The sequence below is a fragment of the Phaethon lepturus genome, unplaced genomic scaffold (assembly GCF_000687285.1).
Source record: "Phaethon lepturus isolate BGI_N335 unplaced genomic scaffold, ASM68728v1 scaffold10294, whole genome shotgun sequence".
Classification (NCBI taxonomy): domain Eukaryota; kingdom Metazoa; phylum Chordata; class Aves; order Phaethontiformes; family Phaethontidae; genus Phaethon; species Phaethon lepturus.
In genome coordinates, this window is record NW_010535548.1 from 12701 (window position 1) to 30956 (window position 18256).

At 38.3% G+C, this 18256-nt stretch overlaps 1 protein-coding gene across 2 annotated transcripts in view; it reads right to left on the reverse strand.

Annotated features, from left to right (window-relative positions):
- The window catches only part of SH2D4B (SH2 domain containing 4B), a 63937-nt gene that overhangs the window by 2857 nt on the left and 42824 nt on the right, over positions 1-18256 (reverse strand). For both annotated transcript variants that reach the window (XM_010285868.1, XM_010285867.1), the window contains exon 7: positions 1386-1606. In XM_010285868.1, coding sequence (XP_010284170.1) covers positions 1386-1606 — 221 coding nt within the window. The remainder of the gene's footprint in view (positions 1-1385; positions 1607-18256) is intronic.

An 18256-nucleotide genomic window follows, 5' to 3' on the forward strand; every position in this document is an offset into this window, starting at 1 on the left:
GAAGCTGGCTTCCAAGGTGGCCATTTAAAGAGAATTTCATCAAATCAGGGGAGGAGGTATTTTTTGGTCAAATGTGACACCTACTATTCTCCCATGTGGCAATATGATGTGGTAGTGATCTGTGAGGGGACACTAAGGCAAACCTCATTTGTCTTAACTTTTTATTTGATCTTAAAATGAAGCCACCTCTGTGTGCACACATGGCAGCAGCTAAGATGGGAGAAAGAAGGTGAGGGAGAGGAGGTTCACCAAAATCTAACATTCAGAACACATTAATCATTTTCAGGGAATCTGAATGAGTTTGTGATTTTTCTGCCCTTGATTTCTTTTGTTTGTTTGTTTGTGGACTTAAAAATCCTACTTAGAAAGTGAACACCTATGTTTTTATGAAGGATAGCACATCTGTTCTTTCATGTAACAAATTCTGAGAAACTCAACTTCTTTTTATTAAGCCAATAAAATAATTGACTTCTACTGTACCGCTAATAACATTTGAAATGGAAGGATTACAGCTGGAAGCAATAGTGCAACATTTCTTCAAACCTGTACAAACTAGCTGAAATAAAAGAAAGATTTAAAAGAGAAGGGAAATTGCAAAATAATAGAATTAGTTTGAGACAAGAGTGAGAAAAGGATAAAAAGGGGAAGGGAACTAGAAAAGAGAGGACGAAGAGAAATGGTAAGGGTGGCTAAGAAAAAAAGCATAATTAAAATTGATGAAGATAGGAGAGATGCAAGATGACAAAAACAACCTACGCCATCAGAAATAGTGCTACTGTTTAGTCACAGCCTGGCAACAAGAAACACAAGTTAGAGGAAAAGTAATTCAAACCCATGTAAAGTCAAAGATGAGTAGTAAATTACTTTTTTAAGATTGTTTTGGATAATAAGGAATGAACCTTAGCACATCCCTAAAAGAAAATCCCTCCATGTTCCCTTCTTTAACTTTAGCAGGGCCCCACTCCTTTGCTTTTGCACATTACAGCCCTCACATCAAAGGTCGAAAAATGCTGAAATTTCATTGAAAGACTTTTCTATGGTATTTCCAATCCAATTTTGCACAGCAAAGAGGCTCAAAAAGTGTTAGCTCTGTCAGCCCTTATTAGTCCATTTTTAGCCCAGGAGAGCATGCATTGTGAACGAGTGCTTAGAAGGGGACACGAATACATGCTGAAGCATTTGAAAGAAGGGGAGAAGTCTTCTGATCCACTGTAAAAGACACAAACTATAAATGCTACAGCTAGTCTTACCGTAGAATACATATGTGTATTCTTTTCCCCACTCTGGTTACTTCTACTTTCCAGTGTGGTTTCAAATCACATGGTTCCTCTTTAAATTATTAATCCATTCCACTCAGCTATTGATCTCTGCCTAGCAAGTGTTACCTTGTGAAAATCAATGAGATCTGTCAGTGTTGCATGTCGGTTTGGATCTACCCCCAAGAAGCTGTAGAAATCCCCCGAAGCATCAACCAGGAAGTGTCTGAACCCACTCTGCTGGCGGTAAGACAACGCATAGCCCCAGATTTTCTCACTGACTCGCACCAGGAACGTTCCTTCAGATTTATTCATCAACAACTCTTCTGCCTCCTGGCGGCTGATAATACCTGGCAAAAAAAGCCCCTATGGTTACACAGATAACAGTGTCTGTCGGAGTAAATGAAATGCAAGAAATACAGAGCAGAAGTGAAATTAAAATGGTATAACTCCTCAAGACTGAAATGTTTATAGGAGTTAGAGCTATAGAGACAACGTTTATGTTGTTCACTTCTGAAGGACAGCTGTAAGTTTTGATGGAGTTTGGTGGGATATGCTTCTTAATTATCTCATTAAGAATTGCTTTTTTGCATCCTTACTGCTTTTTCAAAGGAAGTGCATGAATACAACTGGCCTATCAGACCGGCGAATTCTGTGCAAGTGACCATTTAGCAAATTGCAGTGTTTGGCATTGCAATTTGAATTTGCAAAACGTTACTGATATTTGCAATTGTATTGCAGTACTTCTGACTCTGTTGCCTTGCAACTGTTTTACAGGTCCTAAAGAAGGAACATAAAGCAAGTGCCAGGAGAAAAAGCATTTATCTGCTTTTGTATATCCATACGCACACATCCATAGATGCATATAGATAAATTGGAGCACAGAGAAATCAAATCCTGCAACTAACAGAGCTGCTACCAGAGATGGGTATGTTAGATCACTTTTTCACAGGCTTGCATTTCTAGAGAACATCGTCAAAGAGGGAAACAGAAACAAAAATCATAGTCCTCTCCTTCTGGGACCTTTCAGGCTTAATAGCAGAGTAATAGTCTCCTCACGTGAAAAACTGTAGCCATGAATTAAACAGAGTACCAACACAAAGAAAAGACTGAATATTGTGTTTGTTGGCCAGAAGTGAGCTAGTCTTCAACAATTCATGATGAACAATAATGAGTAATGCACCTTGCTCCAGGACAAGAGGATAAAATTAGTTGGGGCTTCTTGCAGCACATGAATGTCATCCTGTGGTCATTTTTTCTATGAGCCAGCTTGCCTCTCTGGACAAATTCTGGACAAACTCAATTAGGGAACAAACTCTCCCCCCATATCCTGGTCACCAAAAAGAAGGATCCCAAATTCAGATTTTCAGAGTAAGCAAGGAATAAAGTTTAATAGAAGTAGAGCTTTCAAGAACTTTCCCATTTTATTCTTCTGTGTTAGAAAAAATCTTAATGTCTTTTTTTCTTTCAGTGCTGTGTCCTAGGATCAGAAGTTGCTGGTACTTCCACATGCAAACAAGGGTGTAACAGATAAATCCTATTCTGACCACACCCCACGTAAAAGGTCTGATCAGAATTGCATCCAGCACTGAACCAGGTCTTACCATCCCGGTTCAAATTTGTCTGGTAGGCCTAGAGAACAGTAATCTCATGTCTCAAAATTACCTGTGAAATACCAGATGCTCGCTTTAATCAGGAACAGATGTTGAATTAGGCCATCCTGAATGTGAACACGGCACAAATGTCAATAAATAATATATGTACATGTTCCAAAGTTACTCTCTGTGAAGCTAAACTTTCTCAAAATAATACATGTAATACTTAATGGAACTGTTTGTTATTGTAGAATCCTACACATGTGAGAGTTCCATGGAGTCCAAGTACCGAAGAGCCACATTGTTTTAGTGTAATAATAACCATAACCCAGGGATTACCAAGTCATACAAAGGAGGGCCTACCCAAAAGACCAAAGTTTGGGATGTTTTAATTAAGACCACAAGGAAAATTATGCCTCTGGGAGACACAGGAATAGACTGAGGAGATCTGGGTCCTAAAGGCAAACACTGTGTGATGTTAGGAAAGATAGAAAAGCATCTCCTTCCTTCAGTTTTTGTCTACTTTGAGGCAATGAATTCCTTTTACAGTTTTACTTGGTTTAACGATGAACACGACAAGGCTCAATTTTAGTGGGGCTCAGAGGTCCCTACTGAAATATCCTCAGTACCGAGAAGAAACACACTCTGCTGAATGACTCGCAGTTCTCTTTTTCTGGAGACTATGACATCACCTTTGCACCAGACATGCAAACGAGGAAGTACGCATGCAAACATATGCATTTGTTTAGAAACAGCATGCAACCGCTCAGCCAACAGTGTCAATTACTGCACTTTGCAAAACTAAAAACCATTGTATTGAAGAACTCCAAGACGAATTGTTAAAAATTCTTGAGCTCTGTTCAAATGAAAAGATATGAATCCATAAAATGCAGCGTATTATGTGAAGCTGTATCACTAGATCCCATTACCAGATGCCATGTGCCGAGTTACACAAAAATTGATTCTGAAATCACACTTTGTTAAGGCAAATATCCAGTCTTCTCTCAAATTGCCCTTATTTAAATATACCATGAAAAGTTTCATTAGTGATTATGCTGCCTAATTCCTTGACAAATCTCTGCTAGAAATACATGCAGATGAGCCGTACTAACAAGCTCAGAGCATTCAATGATACAGGAAAGGATAAACAGTTCCATCATCGGCAAATACTCCATTAACTCCAATAATCAATATTTATACTGTAATTCTAGATTGAAACCACGCTGGTAACTTTTGGGATAGGAACTGGATGCTATTACAACTATCCCTTCTCTAAGCTGTGTGAGAACTGTTATGCAGAACTGTTATGTGCTAGGGAACGAGGTGGCCTAGACAATTTAGCACCTATAAAAATAGAGGGTTTGTAAAAAACAGAGTTGTAAAAAAAGAGTTTGTATTATAGGGTTTGTATTATATGGTGAACATTATTCTTAGGGTATTTCTAGGGTTTGAATGACCATCACTATCAGGAATACAACATGAAATTCATTTAGTATCGGTTAGTTTAATGCTAAACAATCTGTTTGCCTGCTCTCAACTCCCACCAGTAGAGCTAAAACACTGCAGGCTTCCAGATGATGTTATCTTCTTTGCCAGACCTTATTTTTGTTCTGGGCACTTTATATCATTGAGTAGATGAGAAATGCTACATTACTCATGGGCAAGTTCTTTTTTGTTTTAATTCTCTTTTCTGTTAAAGATGGTGTAATAAATTATCAGCCAGCTGCTTTCTTCCCTTTTTCTCTCCTGACTCTGTCAACAGCTCATGAGAAACCATCTCTCCCCATCACCTCCTCCCTCTCTCTGCCTCCCAGTTATTTTATTTTTCACTGGTTCAAGTCTTCAGTGGGTGGTGATTGCAGCAATGAAAGTCTCCCTCCACATTTTAAAAAATGTTACACTGTTCTCAAGACAACTAGAAAAAGAGTGGCACTGTTCACTCCTGAGACAGCTGTAGAGAAATAAACAACATCTGTGAAACCCCTTCGTGAACATTTAAAAGTGTTTGAAATGAAGTCAAGAAACTCGGGTTTCCCAAGGCTCTGGTAAGAGGTTTAGAATCACTGATGCTCTTATTTGTGCTAGTTAGGATATTAATTGGAAATATTATCTGGAAAAGAAACGACTGGTGCTTTGAAAACTAATTTTCACTTTGTGTAATTACTTGGTGTAATCTTCACTCAGTGTAAAGCAACACTGTGTCAAAAGCAGTAATCCTTTCACGCAAGCACAACTTTGCGAATCATTCATTTCAATAAATACCTCACAATTAATCAAGCTATCATCGGTATCATCATTTTAACTCACTATGTGGCCAAATACACAATACATAGTTGGACAGCAGTTAGCTACCCCACTGAAACATCTTCTACCTGTCATGCTAAATAATTTCTCTGAGTACACAAACTGCTGTTGCCTCTAACAAACTGTAGAAAAACAGTAGGGTTTTGACTGGGAGAGGATCAAAGGTGTAACTCACTCCTCTTGAAAGCATGGAAACCCTATCAGTTGGCTTGAGTTTTAGCCCCCTGCCCCCAAATTCACTGCATGCATCTATCACATTGCATGCATCTACATGTCCACTTTAAACATTCTAGTTTTGCAATGCTTACATGTATTAACATTTTGGATTCTTAGCAAGAGAATAACATTTTGGAAGACGGTTTATTTCAAATCATAGGACATTTATCATCAACTGACAGGTTCCTAATTAAGAGCTTCATTTTTAAATACAGTGGCTGTAAAGACAATTTGTAGATGATAGGCAAGTCTTAACATTTTGTTGTAATTACGTTCTTTTTACCACCACCAATCTTCCAAAAAGGAAAAAGAACGTCCTAACATTTACAGTATATTAAGCTCACGTGGGAACTGCAGGCTCCATTATAAATGTATTGGGCACAGCTAAGAAATCTTGATGCTGCCTTCCAAGTTTACAGCAGCTTCAATAGCAGAAAATGCTACTCTGGAATATTATGCAGTGACAGTTCAGCTTCCCATTCTTCTTCTAGCCCAGCTGAAACCAGGACACAGCACTATCTTACATACATCCTAAGTGAAACTCAGGAGATGAAATACATAAATATTTGCTAAGAGAATGCCATAACAAGCATGAGTCTGAACTATAAAAACTGATAAACTTTGTCAACAAGGCAAGATCATATAGTAAGAGTCTAAAATTATTTTTTTGATTATACAGATAAAGTTACATCATGTCCATGGTTGTAATCTACCAGTGGTCTAATGTACCACATGTAATAATACTGTAAATATATAAAGATAATTTGGCCCTTAATGATCAATATATTTTAATATGCATCTGTGCATTTATATACGCCAAGAGATTGACTAAGGTTAGAGGGACAGCAGATACAAACACAGCCCAGAAGCATTCGTTTACCCTTCTGCAATAGAAGCTATTTGCTCAGCTGATACTTTCTTTTTTCCTATTTTTTCATTAGCTTGATCTCAAACACTCCAGTGCACGAGGTTTTACTCACAGAGCAAAAGTGTCACAAATACAGTCATGAATAAATATTAATGAGAGCATTCATGCCAAAAGTGCTTTCGTGACCGTTATGAAAAGCCTTCTATTGAATGCAAAATTGATTTGTTGACCAATTATGAATATTCACAGGTAATTAATAAAGAGGAGAAAGACTCATCCTGTTTATACAACTTAAGATACCTAACCAGGGAAGTGTGTGATTTAGGTCACCAATCAAAATTAGGAGCAGGATCCAAAACACAGAGAAGTCCATACTGGCATCTCTTGTTTTCAATGGGATTAGATCAAAGCCCATAAGAATACAGATATTCCTGGCAATCATAACATGAATAATTCACATGATAAAGGTCATACAAACACAATTACACCTAGAGCAAGTGTAAACAATAAATAAAAATGAACGATGAGGAATTAGCAGATAACTGCTGAATAATGTAAAAGACTATATTTGTCCAATTATACAGGCAGATCTAAACAGTAATTTGAAAGATAGTGATAAAATGGCACAAAGGTTAGACGGATCACTTTGCTAAGCACTAGCCAATCCCTCCCATTTTTTCAAAAAGAAAAACTGAGCTAGACAGACATACTACTAAAACTATACCATGTGGAATAAAATGTTTCCCAAAGGGAAATAAGCAAGTGAGTTTTCCAAAGATTTCCACATAAACTTCCTCTGAGGTTTAATTTGAGAGTCGAAAGTTGGATTATACCTCACCTTGCAAAAAAACCTGAAACAAATTTCAGAACAAACCACTATAAAAGCCTAGACTTGTATAGAACAGATTTTATGGTCTTGGGTATTCTAAATCAAAACAGAAGAGTTCTGGTTTGAGGAGAGGAAAATACACCACAGGTTCTTCTGCCCAGATCATTATAATAATAAAAATTATGTAGGTGGAAGTAAAGACCCAGCCGACTTGGGACCAAAATATGAATAAAGGCGATCAGTTTTGAAAGAATAATCAGAAAAGTAAACAGAAATTCAGAAGAGATTAATCCAACTGCAGCCATTATGGCTTAGGAAGAGCTGACAGCCTGTGTTAGCATGCCAGCATTAACAAAAACCACTGTCAGGAAGTGCAAGAACAGCTTGTAAGAACACCAGTCTATAACCTAATGGTGGGGGTCATAGATTTCAGAGCCCACAACAAAGGATGATATACATGAGGAACCAACGCAAGCTAAGGTGAAAACCGAAGCTGAGGTACTAAGGTTTAGAATAAACCTGATCTTTTTTAGATGCCATAATAAGGTGGGACAGTAAAGGCTTGAAACAAATGTTCGAATGCAGGACACTAGTCACCTGCTCTGGTCTACGAGAAGGTGAAAAATCCAGCTCCTTCAACGACTCAGAAAGATCAAAACCATAAAAAGCAGGAAGTATTGGCGTCCCTGTAGTGCAAGAACCAGAGCAGCTATCTTATGCTCTCGAGGAAAAGCAGTCTCTACATCACTCAAAGCAATAGTTTCCTCAGGTTGACTTTTTCAATTCTCTTCCACAGGTGCAAGTTTATATGTGAACTCTTAAGCTGACTGAACATACTTATGGTTATTCATTGGGAAGGACACAATTAATCTACAGAACTCTTATGTCTAGAATGAATTATGTTATCCTTGAGACTACTGATGTCACATACAATTTAAAGAACACTGCTGTCAGTTATAGAGATGTATGGACTGATCTACAAATTGAAATAGCCAAAGAATAATGTACATATCTAGGTCATACCTTGTGATTTCTCCAGCATTTACAGCAGGAGTAGCATGCACAATTAAACACATGCACAAATATTTGCAGCAATAGGATCTGACTCTGTTAAAAAGGTTTCATCCTCTCCTTTCTTGTAGCCACAACACTTTTCTGGATAGTGCATCAAAACAAGTAGTGAAAGAGGAGATCAATAGCATTGTGTGAGAGAAGCTACGGCTGAGAGATAACAATAGCTCTGCCTCTGCTATTTCAGAATAAAAGCAATAAAGACTGAAAAGCAAAGCAAGGGAGTAAATCAAAGATGGCTGGTAATAGAAACAAAGCTGTTGAAGGTATTCACCATCTGCTGTTAATGCAGAATAAACTCACGTGGGACTAGATCTTGAAAAGAGTTCTGTTCTGATTTAGGCATCAAAATAAATGGCCACTCCTTAAAAACAACAACAACAACAACAACAACAAAAAACAAAACACAAAACAACCCGAACAACACAACAAAAAACCCCAGCACAACGACTGGTTTGTTGTGGGGTTTTTTTTTCCAAGACCTGGCAACAAGTGAACAAGTGTCATGGCAAAAACCCAAGAGCCAAGGGGTGCCGAGTTCCTATAAAATGCTACTCTTACTTACAGCTGGCGAGAATGTGGGTATTTCATGCTGTGCTGCATGTTGGTGACCTAATTTAAGCCCTAGTACATAGCCCTGTATCCGCACGTTACTGAGTACAGGGCTATAGGCCTCTGTGCCAACAACAGAGAAAAAACATGCAACGGGTCACAAAAAGCAAAACCTAAAACATGAGTAAATAACTAAAACCTTCCTGTCTGCGTAGAACTGCAACGGGAGGCAAAGCTGGGATGTACTTAGAAATCAACAGGTAAAATGCACATTTGAAATACCCGGCCACATCACAGAGAGATTACCTGAGCACTCAGTGGTCGGTATGACGCTGGCCTCCTCTCTGAGCTGGGCAGGCAAGGAGAAGTGACACCGGCCAGGGAGCCTCTGGAGAAGCCTGGCTTTGCTCCACATTCACCACCTTTTCTTCTGCACAAGTTCAGGAGCAATGCTCGCAGCAGCACAACTAAGAGATAAATCCGTGCTGTTGAAAGGCGAGCAGGAGTCTGTTATTTGTTCTTCACCATTCCTCCCTTTGTAACCATCGTGGCACATTTAAGAAATATGCAGAATTGGGAAACACCACGTCAGTGAATCTCAGCTACCTTCCCAGTGGGCCTGGCTCAGTATGGAAGGTATGCTCTGGGCTACGCACAGACATGTATAGAAAGCCAAGGCCCAGAGGAATAATGTTTTTCTGAATGGCAAGAGATCCCTTCAAGCAAGGATGAGGCATATTGATAATGCACCATGCCCTAAACAAGCTCTTCTTGAAGACTTATGTGGTGCATAAGACTATCTTGAGCCTCCATACACAGGAGAAATTCTCCAAGGAAAAGTATCATACGTAAAAACATATAAGCATGTTTTGCGGGGGGGGGGGGGGGGGGGGGGGTGGGTAAATGTGTCTGGTTTTTGGGGTTTTGTTTTTTTTAGATAATATGGATTCATATCTCTCTTCTGTCAATATAAAGCAGTTCTTCAAATAAAGAAAACTCAGACCTCAGAAGCTTTAAGACCCTAAGGCTGAGATTCCTTAAAGCAATTAAAACCCTACTGAATTTCTTAAGGAAATGGGTGCCTTACTCCCCTGGGAATCTTTGAAAATCCTATCTAAATGAGTAATGCAGTTATAATGGGTATTTTCCTTCAGGTTTACAGAAAATCAGATGTGCTACATCCATTGTTGCTAGCGTGGCTCACAGCTAATTCCCTATGCACTTTGCAGAAAATATACCCCTTAATTGTCTCCTTTAAAGTTCATTCTATATCCAAACTATCAAATACTGTAAAAACCCTTTATACTCACTGTCAAAATATTTACACCATATTCACTAACAAGCAGTGCAGCGCATGAAAGATAGGCGTTTGCATTACTTGCCTGAATACACCACTGGTATAATAGGGCTATAAATTTTTCTGTTAATGTCTCCTCAAAGCGTAGCGTTGGTTTCTTTCTTCCCTTCCTTTCAGATCAGCCTATAGAATGCATTAGCCAGGAGGAAAACAAAGATTTCAAACTCTCTTCTCTTTGTCCATTACTGTCATCTATCAGAGGAGAAAAGGTAGCACAAAAGACCTTTAACCTTATATATTTCTTGATTTTTTTTCTTTAGAGATGGGCTCTCCTGACCTGCAATCCTTGCATTAAACCTCTGCTGTTATATATATATATACACCCTTTAATTTTTGTGAGTTTTCTCTTCTCATCTGAACAGCTTCTAAAAAGAAGGTCACCTTAAAAAATGGCACAGTTAACCATCCCATTTTCAGTGGCTTCTCCAACTACATTCTCTGTGTGTAGCTTCCATATATGATCAGTAAACTGACAGAAATCTAAGGGCAAGAATATTTAATTTTGTATTGTTTTCACTGCCTAAGGTTGGAAGCCTCTATGTTCTAGTAAAGTCAATGCAAGATCAACAGGGAGGTTCCAAGCACCGAAATAGGATGCATTACATGAACAATACAAATATTCCTAATAATGATGTAGTTTTTTCTTTGCTGATAGGATGACTGGAAAATATGGAAGTGTTTTGTTTTGTGTGGTTTTGTTTTGGTTTAAATTCAGTAAATATTTCCTGGCCTATATAAGCATCCTACATGTTGTTATAGATAGCTGACATTTCCTGCAAATAGCATGGAAAATAAGCGTATTCATGAAGATGTCTGCAAATTCCAAATAAGACACAAACATGCTTTGAGAAAATATCAGTACACTAATGCAAATAGGGAACTTTGTTATAAATATTATTACTGTAAGATTTATTCACTTCCTTACAATACAGATGGGATTGAATTTTTATTCAATTATGTGTGAAAAAGATAGCCACCATACAGACTATCAATAAATTTTTGTGATAGACTTGTGATGTGACATATGCAAAGTAGATATCAAGATATCATTGTATGATCTGAAACATTAAAATTTGCTTAATCAGTAAAGCATGCAGAAATACCTCACTAGAGCAGCCTGACAAGGCTAGAAATAATACAGTTGTGTAATACAAAAACGCTATAGAGGAAAGAAGCTGATTTAAGCTCTGATCCTGGTCCAGCCAAGAGAAACACATCTGTTCTGGCACAGGAGTCACTGATACAGTGTTTTGTGTGAAAACTTACAAATGTGGTAATTTTTCAGGTTAGCGGCCAGTATTCACCATCCTTTCTTCAAGCAGACAAAACATTTGCATTCATTCAGCCTTGGTCTTGCAAGCAACAGCGGAAAAGGAAAGGGAAATTCTAGCTTGTGGGCATCATTTGCAATCGCTTCTTAACCATTTCACTTATTTACATACCTTGTTGCTTCTCATTTAAATCCTCAAATTTTGCTGAATTTGAAAATGAGAGAGAAAAACTTCTGGTATGCAAATGAGATCTCAGTCGAGGAAAGAGATGAGAAAAACGATTTGTGAGAGGAGAGGATGAGAGGGCAAAAGTCCTCCTGGGATCTATTTATGTTCTCATAGCTCCAGCCGTCGTAAGTCCTTGTTCCTCCTAAATGCTTCTGGGAGCAGCATGGACATGAAAAAACATGGGAGACTGAGCTTTTACCAAACCAACTGCACACAGCAAAATAAAGCCCACAGTGAGATTTTTGTTTGCTTTAGAGTTCTGTAAAAAGGCAAAGCAGAAGAATTAAAAGTAGTCTCTTTGTAGCTCCTTCCTGGCTTTGTACAACCCATTCTGAGGCAACGCTGCCAGATTACACTCCAGGCAGAACACATGGACCAAAGACAAGACCAGTGCAGGGAATCGCACTACTACTAAACGGCCTTGGCTGGGATGACATTCCTGCAGAGACGGAGCTTCACAGACCATTACTGGCTGGTGGATAGTTGCTGAAGGAGCGTTGGGAGGTACAGCTCTGAACACACAGAAACTGAGAAAAGTTTGTGAGGTTGGGGGGAATTCTTTCTTGAATCAAAGGTTCCTTTAAAAAATAATTTAAAGAAATATTCATATAAAAGTAGAAATTACTTGCAATTCAAAATCATCAATCACTGGGCACTTTAAACGCTAAAGGCATTAGAAACAGAATTGAGTGCAAGTTCTCCAATTTGCCATACAAGCTGCATTTGGAACCTAACACCTGCTCACTTAGTGCATGTAAATGTTACCATTTCCCACTTTCTTCTACCTAGAAGGATAAACTACGCAATCCTTTAAAACAGTATGCATATTTTACCAGCTCCAAAATAAGCATTACTGACTGGAGTGTGGAATGCTTTACAAAACATGTAATTCCATAAACATTATTTAAAAATATATTTATTTTAGCACCAGGCTCTGCTTCTGTACTACACATTTTAATATATTGATGTTTCTTAAGGAGTAAGATGCTTCTTTCTGCCCTCAAGTAACTTTGACATAAGAAAAACACAATATAATAAAACCAATTATATATGGTTTCACTTACAGTCTTACAGTATTGATATGTAAATAATTTCTGATGCTTTTGAACTGCGACTACACGGATGCTTAGGCAAACAATCACGTATGTTTGCAAATGGTGACCGGATCCTTTGTGTAACCAACCCCTCTTCTAAAAACATAGACACATTTAAGGTCGTATAGAAGAGAGAGCTATAACGCGTGTTCATTAAAAAAGCCTGCTGTGGCTACCCCACCATTTGCATGCTGTATCATTAATATATCACTTCTAGAGGAAAACGGGATTTAATTCAGTGCCCATGAAATTCTTAATGTCTAGGCTGCGACTATAACATCATACTGAATAAATGATGTAACAAATCAACATAAACGCTGGCAGAAGAGTTAGGGCCTGATTTGCTTTTGCCTTGTATGTTGCGCAGTCATTTATTCTGGGCAGTTTTGTGACCCATTATACCCATTTTTCCATGCAACTGAGTAGGGTAAATACAGAGAAATTAAAAAATCAGGCCCTTGTCCACACAGACTGGACTGTGACAACCAGCTGCCAAAAAGCTTCCTAATAATCATAGTAATAAATTACTGAGAACTGTAATATGCTATCATTCCATATCAAAAGGAATAAGTAAGACACCAACATTAAGTCCGAGTGCAGTTTTCCTGTGCCACTATTGCCCTAGCTGTAAATGCCTATGAAACACAGCCCCTGGATTTACTAAATGAAGAAAAGGAACAAATTACTTGAACAATAGGAAGCTACTGGCAAATTTCATCAAGCCAAGTGAGAAGTAGCAAAATGAACAAGAAGCTCCTAAATCGTGAGTTGATTGCACTGGAGGCTGCATGATGCAGAGATTGACTATAAAAAGACAAACAAAAGCCAAGCAGCCCTATTTATATCACCACATTCCATGGGTACTCCTGCCTTTATCAGAGCATCTCCAAGAACCGTACAAAAACCCCAGGAGGGCAAAACAGTGCCTTCAGTCATGAGCTAAATTATAAAAAGCCTGCAATTTGTAATGGTTAAAACTCAAGAGAAAATCAGCAGTGCCGTTTTCTCAAGCTCATCCCTAGGGGAAAAAAGAAAAAAAAAAAAGTGTAATTCTCAGGTGTTCTTTCCCTCTCCACATTGCCATAAAGCAATATGGAAAATATATGTCTCGTATAAAAGCAGCATAATTTCTTCATTATAGAAACAAAGTATGTTTAAGAATGTCTTCAATACATACTTAGGTTTTTCACATTTTTGGTGAATGAAGATAAAGCCCAACACTTCAAATTTGAACTTAGAAACTGAACTTACTGTCTTTATTAGAGTGTTGACATATGTTATTTGGATGCAATAAAGCAACCAAAAATATAGATGACAGCTTCAGGCAAACAGGAAATATACTCTAATCCTATTTAGAATTAAACTTAAAAAAATAAATGAGATCTACTGAATGAAAGCATATTTCAGGAACATCTGAAGAACAATGATCATGCTAATGGTATAAAAAGGAAGACAACTGGATTGGTTTAGACTAGCAGATGTCACTGATACTTCTAAGATGCATCTCTGCAGCAGAAATTATATTGAATAAATACTTGAATTACTTTCCACAAAGGCAATTAATTTGCAGTTCTACTTAAAGTACTTTAGTAGTTCTACCTACTGTCTTTTCAGGACATGGTTTAGGGGTGTGGTGGTGTCAGCTTGACAGTTGGATTTGATGATCTCAAAGGTCAAACAACGAACAAGCTTCACAATCACTACTGTGAAACAGAGAAGTAAGATTTTGGCATGAGTAAGGACTATTAGATATTCAAAATCTGTTTGTTTGTAAACTGAAAACCAAATCTTTCCATATACATCCATACTTAGGAAGTTTTATGCAAGTGTCAAATTTCTGGGAACAAACATCTTGAATAGTGTAATACAAAATGCACGGCTGCGTGGGAAAGGTTTTGCAATTCTACTGTTTAATGACAGAGCTGACATCTACATTGATCATGTTTTTTAGCATTAGAAACATTCAGAGCCTTCTTCGGGAGTCTTCCAGGTATATTGCTAATTTAAATGGCTTTATGCTAGTATTGATTCATCATCCAGTACGCTGGGGATGCATTATTAATACAACTTCATTAATTTAGTGGTCTCGCTGTAAGAGCATGTGCCCAATGAATGGACACTGAAATGTCTAGAAGTTACATGGTAGTAAACAAAATATCACATTACAGCCTCTGACAAGCTGGTAATTTGCTAGAGTTGCTAATATTTTCCATTGGCCTTTTTATATTGATACTGATTTGTATTGATGTAGCTATGCTATTTGGACTTCAATTTGCTTTTTATCTGAGTACCTGGAATTTAGATTTTGATTCTTTGTTGCACCCAGTAAGATTCGTTAAACCTCTAGTTTGACCTCCAGCTCCAAAAGCAACAAGAGCAGACTTTTTGATCGTGGTGTCCCTTCTACATGAGCCCTAGGAAGGCAGCCCAAGGCTCATTCAGGTCGGTAGGGACCAGAATAGCATCGTCACTAGGGTGCAGTAAGCTCCAGCTCCTCTCTTCCCATGGCATGTTTCCTTGTACCTTCTGACATAGCTGAGGGTCACTGTATGCTCCCGTCATGAAACTATTAATTTCAGGAAGAACCTAGATTACTGTTATAAAATTTGGCCCACAGTTTATAGCCCGTTTGACACACTATCATGAATACGCTGAGTAGATATCAGCTGGTAACGGCAATTATGTAGTGTAATTGGCTCTGCAATCGCTGCAACAATTTGTGAGTATGAGGTATAAAAACTTCTCAGGAGGCTTTCATGATAATGTTCTTCATTGTGAATTAGACAGAACAAGAGCAGTTGAATGCATTCTCAATTTGTTTTTACATAATAAAAACCCCCTTAGTTATTATGAAAAATACATCCCCCACAAAAATAACCAATCAACCCTTCTCCTTTTTATAATGAAATTAATAGATCCAAGAAGTAGGAAAACTTTACATGTATACAAATACATGCCTGTGCCCATGATGGTCTTCAAAAGCACATATATCTTACAGCTTACCTAGAACACTATAATCTCATAGGTGTTGAAAAAGTTGTCAAGATACATTTTCTGCAAACCTACATGACAACTGTAATAGTAAATCACAGTGTCAGCAGAGCTCACTCAATGGAAGGAGAAAAATAAAAGTCACAGTTAACATGAAGCCCTGGAATTCAAATTTTACAGCTGGTGTTACAACAGATAACTAAGCAGAAAAATATACTGTGTTTGTTTTTTGTGCTTTTTTCATAGGTGAAGGAAAATGTTTTTGCCTCAAATATATTCCAGTTATGTAAGGCTTAAGAATGCATACATTTTTTAGGTATATTAGCAGTCAAATATGAAATCTATTTACATCTGTGAGAATCTTCCAGATGACATCACTGAGCTTAGAAGAAATCTTTCTACATGTTTTTTAATCAAGTAATCATTAGACCTTTTATTGATGAAAGGGATACAAATTTAAATCAGGCTATATCTGGCGTATTTTCCCACATGCAAATTAAAATAAGAGTTCCAGATAGATTTCTACAAAGAAGCTTGATTGTGGTATTTTCTGTAAGTACTTGAGAAACTATACTTCTTGAATTCAGCTCAAAGAAAAACAAATCTAGGGATAGCACTGATAACTAATTTTTCTTCTCACACACTTGGCTAGATTTGGGAACTTTAAGCTAACTTTGTTAATTACAGTGCTTGCTAGCTGCTTGCAGCATTCTTTCATATTGATTTAGTGCATTTTTCCTCAGGGGAAAAAGTTACCTTTAATCACTCAATAAAGCAAACTAGACACTGAAGCACCATTGAAAGTCAAATGAGAATAACATTGGCATAGTAAAAACTTCATGCCTAATGAGCAGAAATATAATAATCACGTGCAGCTCTTACAATGATCCAGTTCTGGACACCCTCTGGGGTTTGACCCAGTTCTCAGTTAAGCCACTAAATAGCCTCATTTCCTACCAGCGCAGGAATTCAGGTAAACGAGCTAGCAGCTAGGCTCAAACTCACAGCAGGATAATCTGAATTAGGTGTCTGAAGCCACTACTTAGTAAGGAGAAATGGCTTCAATCATAGAATTGTTTAGGTTGGAAAAGACCTTTAAGATCATCAAGTCCAACTGTTAACCTGCCACTGCCAAGTCCACCACTAAGCCATGTCCCTAAGCACCACTTCTACATGTCTTTAAATAGCTCCAGGGATGGTGACTCAAGCACTTCCCTGGGCAGCCAGTTCCAATGCTTGACAACCCTTTCAGTGAAGAAATTTTTCCTAATATCTAATCTAAACTTCCCCTGGTGCAACTTGGGGCTGTTTCCTCTTGTCCTATCACTTGTTCCTTGGGAGAAGAGACCCCCCAACGCCCACCTCACTACAACCTCCCTTTCAGGTAGTTGTGGAGAGCGATAAGGTCTCCCCTGAGCCCTCTTTTCTCCAGGTTAAAACAACCCCAGTTCCCTCAGCTGTTCCTCACAGGACTTGTTCTCTAGAACAATGGAGGGACCAAGTTCTTCTGAGGTTCTGAAAAAGTTACAAACAGAAGCAAACAGAGTTTTTTACTTAGTTTCTAATATGAAGTCTGGAATTAAGAGTCTTTCATTTATGTTAAGTTTCATAAGTGGAACCATTCCAGTTTACATAAGAGGATTTGGACACAGACAGCAAGTGTGCAGAATCATTTGTTGCTACCACCATCTTAGCTCTAAAAGATTCCATCCCCACCCTGTAAACAGTAGCATGGTTAAGTGAGAAAACAGGAGAGGGAGCTCTGTCCCATGACTAACAAACTATTACTTTCTTGTATCTTGGATTGCAGTACCTACAAATGTCTGCAGCTCACTTCAAGCATACCGGAACGAATTTACAACAGCCACATGCACTCATGAAAGTTCCACGCTGTGTTTAACTCTGAAGCAGAGGCAGCATGTTCCACGTGATTATATACAATTTACAGGTGGGTCCTCCCTATCATGGATAAAGAACTATTGTGTATGATACTACATATACTAATCTTGGATAGAGAGGGAGGGTATGATCCGGTCAGAACCAAGGCTAATCAGTGTGCTAGTCTGCATAGGTCTTTTGGAGTTTTACCTCTTACAAAGGTTCATGAGTTTGTGATTTGATAGTCCCATTCACTGAAACGTCAGGAGGAGGAGGAGGAACTGACCTTTCTGAAATCAAAGAGGGAAGAAAGGGAGCTGTCATTCCCTTAACTTTTGCAGGGGAAGGGCAAATTTGTGTTTCCCACACTCCACCTCATTCTGCCTCCATGCCAGCATCGCATGGTGAAGTTGCACATACAGGTTAGTTGTCTACAAAGTTGCGGAAATCTCCCTTTGTTTTCATATCATCGCCTACTGTTTATCTCCTGTGGTGAAAGCAGATTAAGTGTCAAAATCTGCTCCTAACTGGGTGAACTGGAGTTAAGCTAAACCAGCAACGTGATTTTGCGCAGCCTCATGCTTTTCCCCCCGCATGACTACACACAATACCGGCTGATAACTTGTTTGAGAGTTGCATTCGCTTAGCAGGAAAACAGCGTTAGTTCAAAGGAGCTAATATGTTGAACTAATAACTTGTAATCTTTTGTCTTAAGGCTGGATCAATAGGACTGCAGTTTCAATACT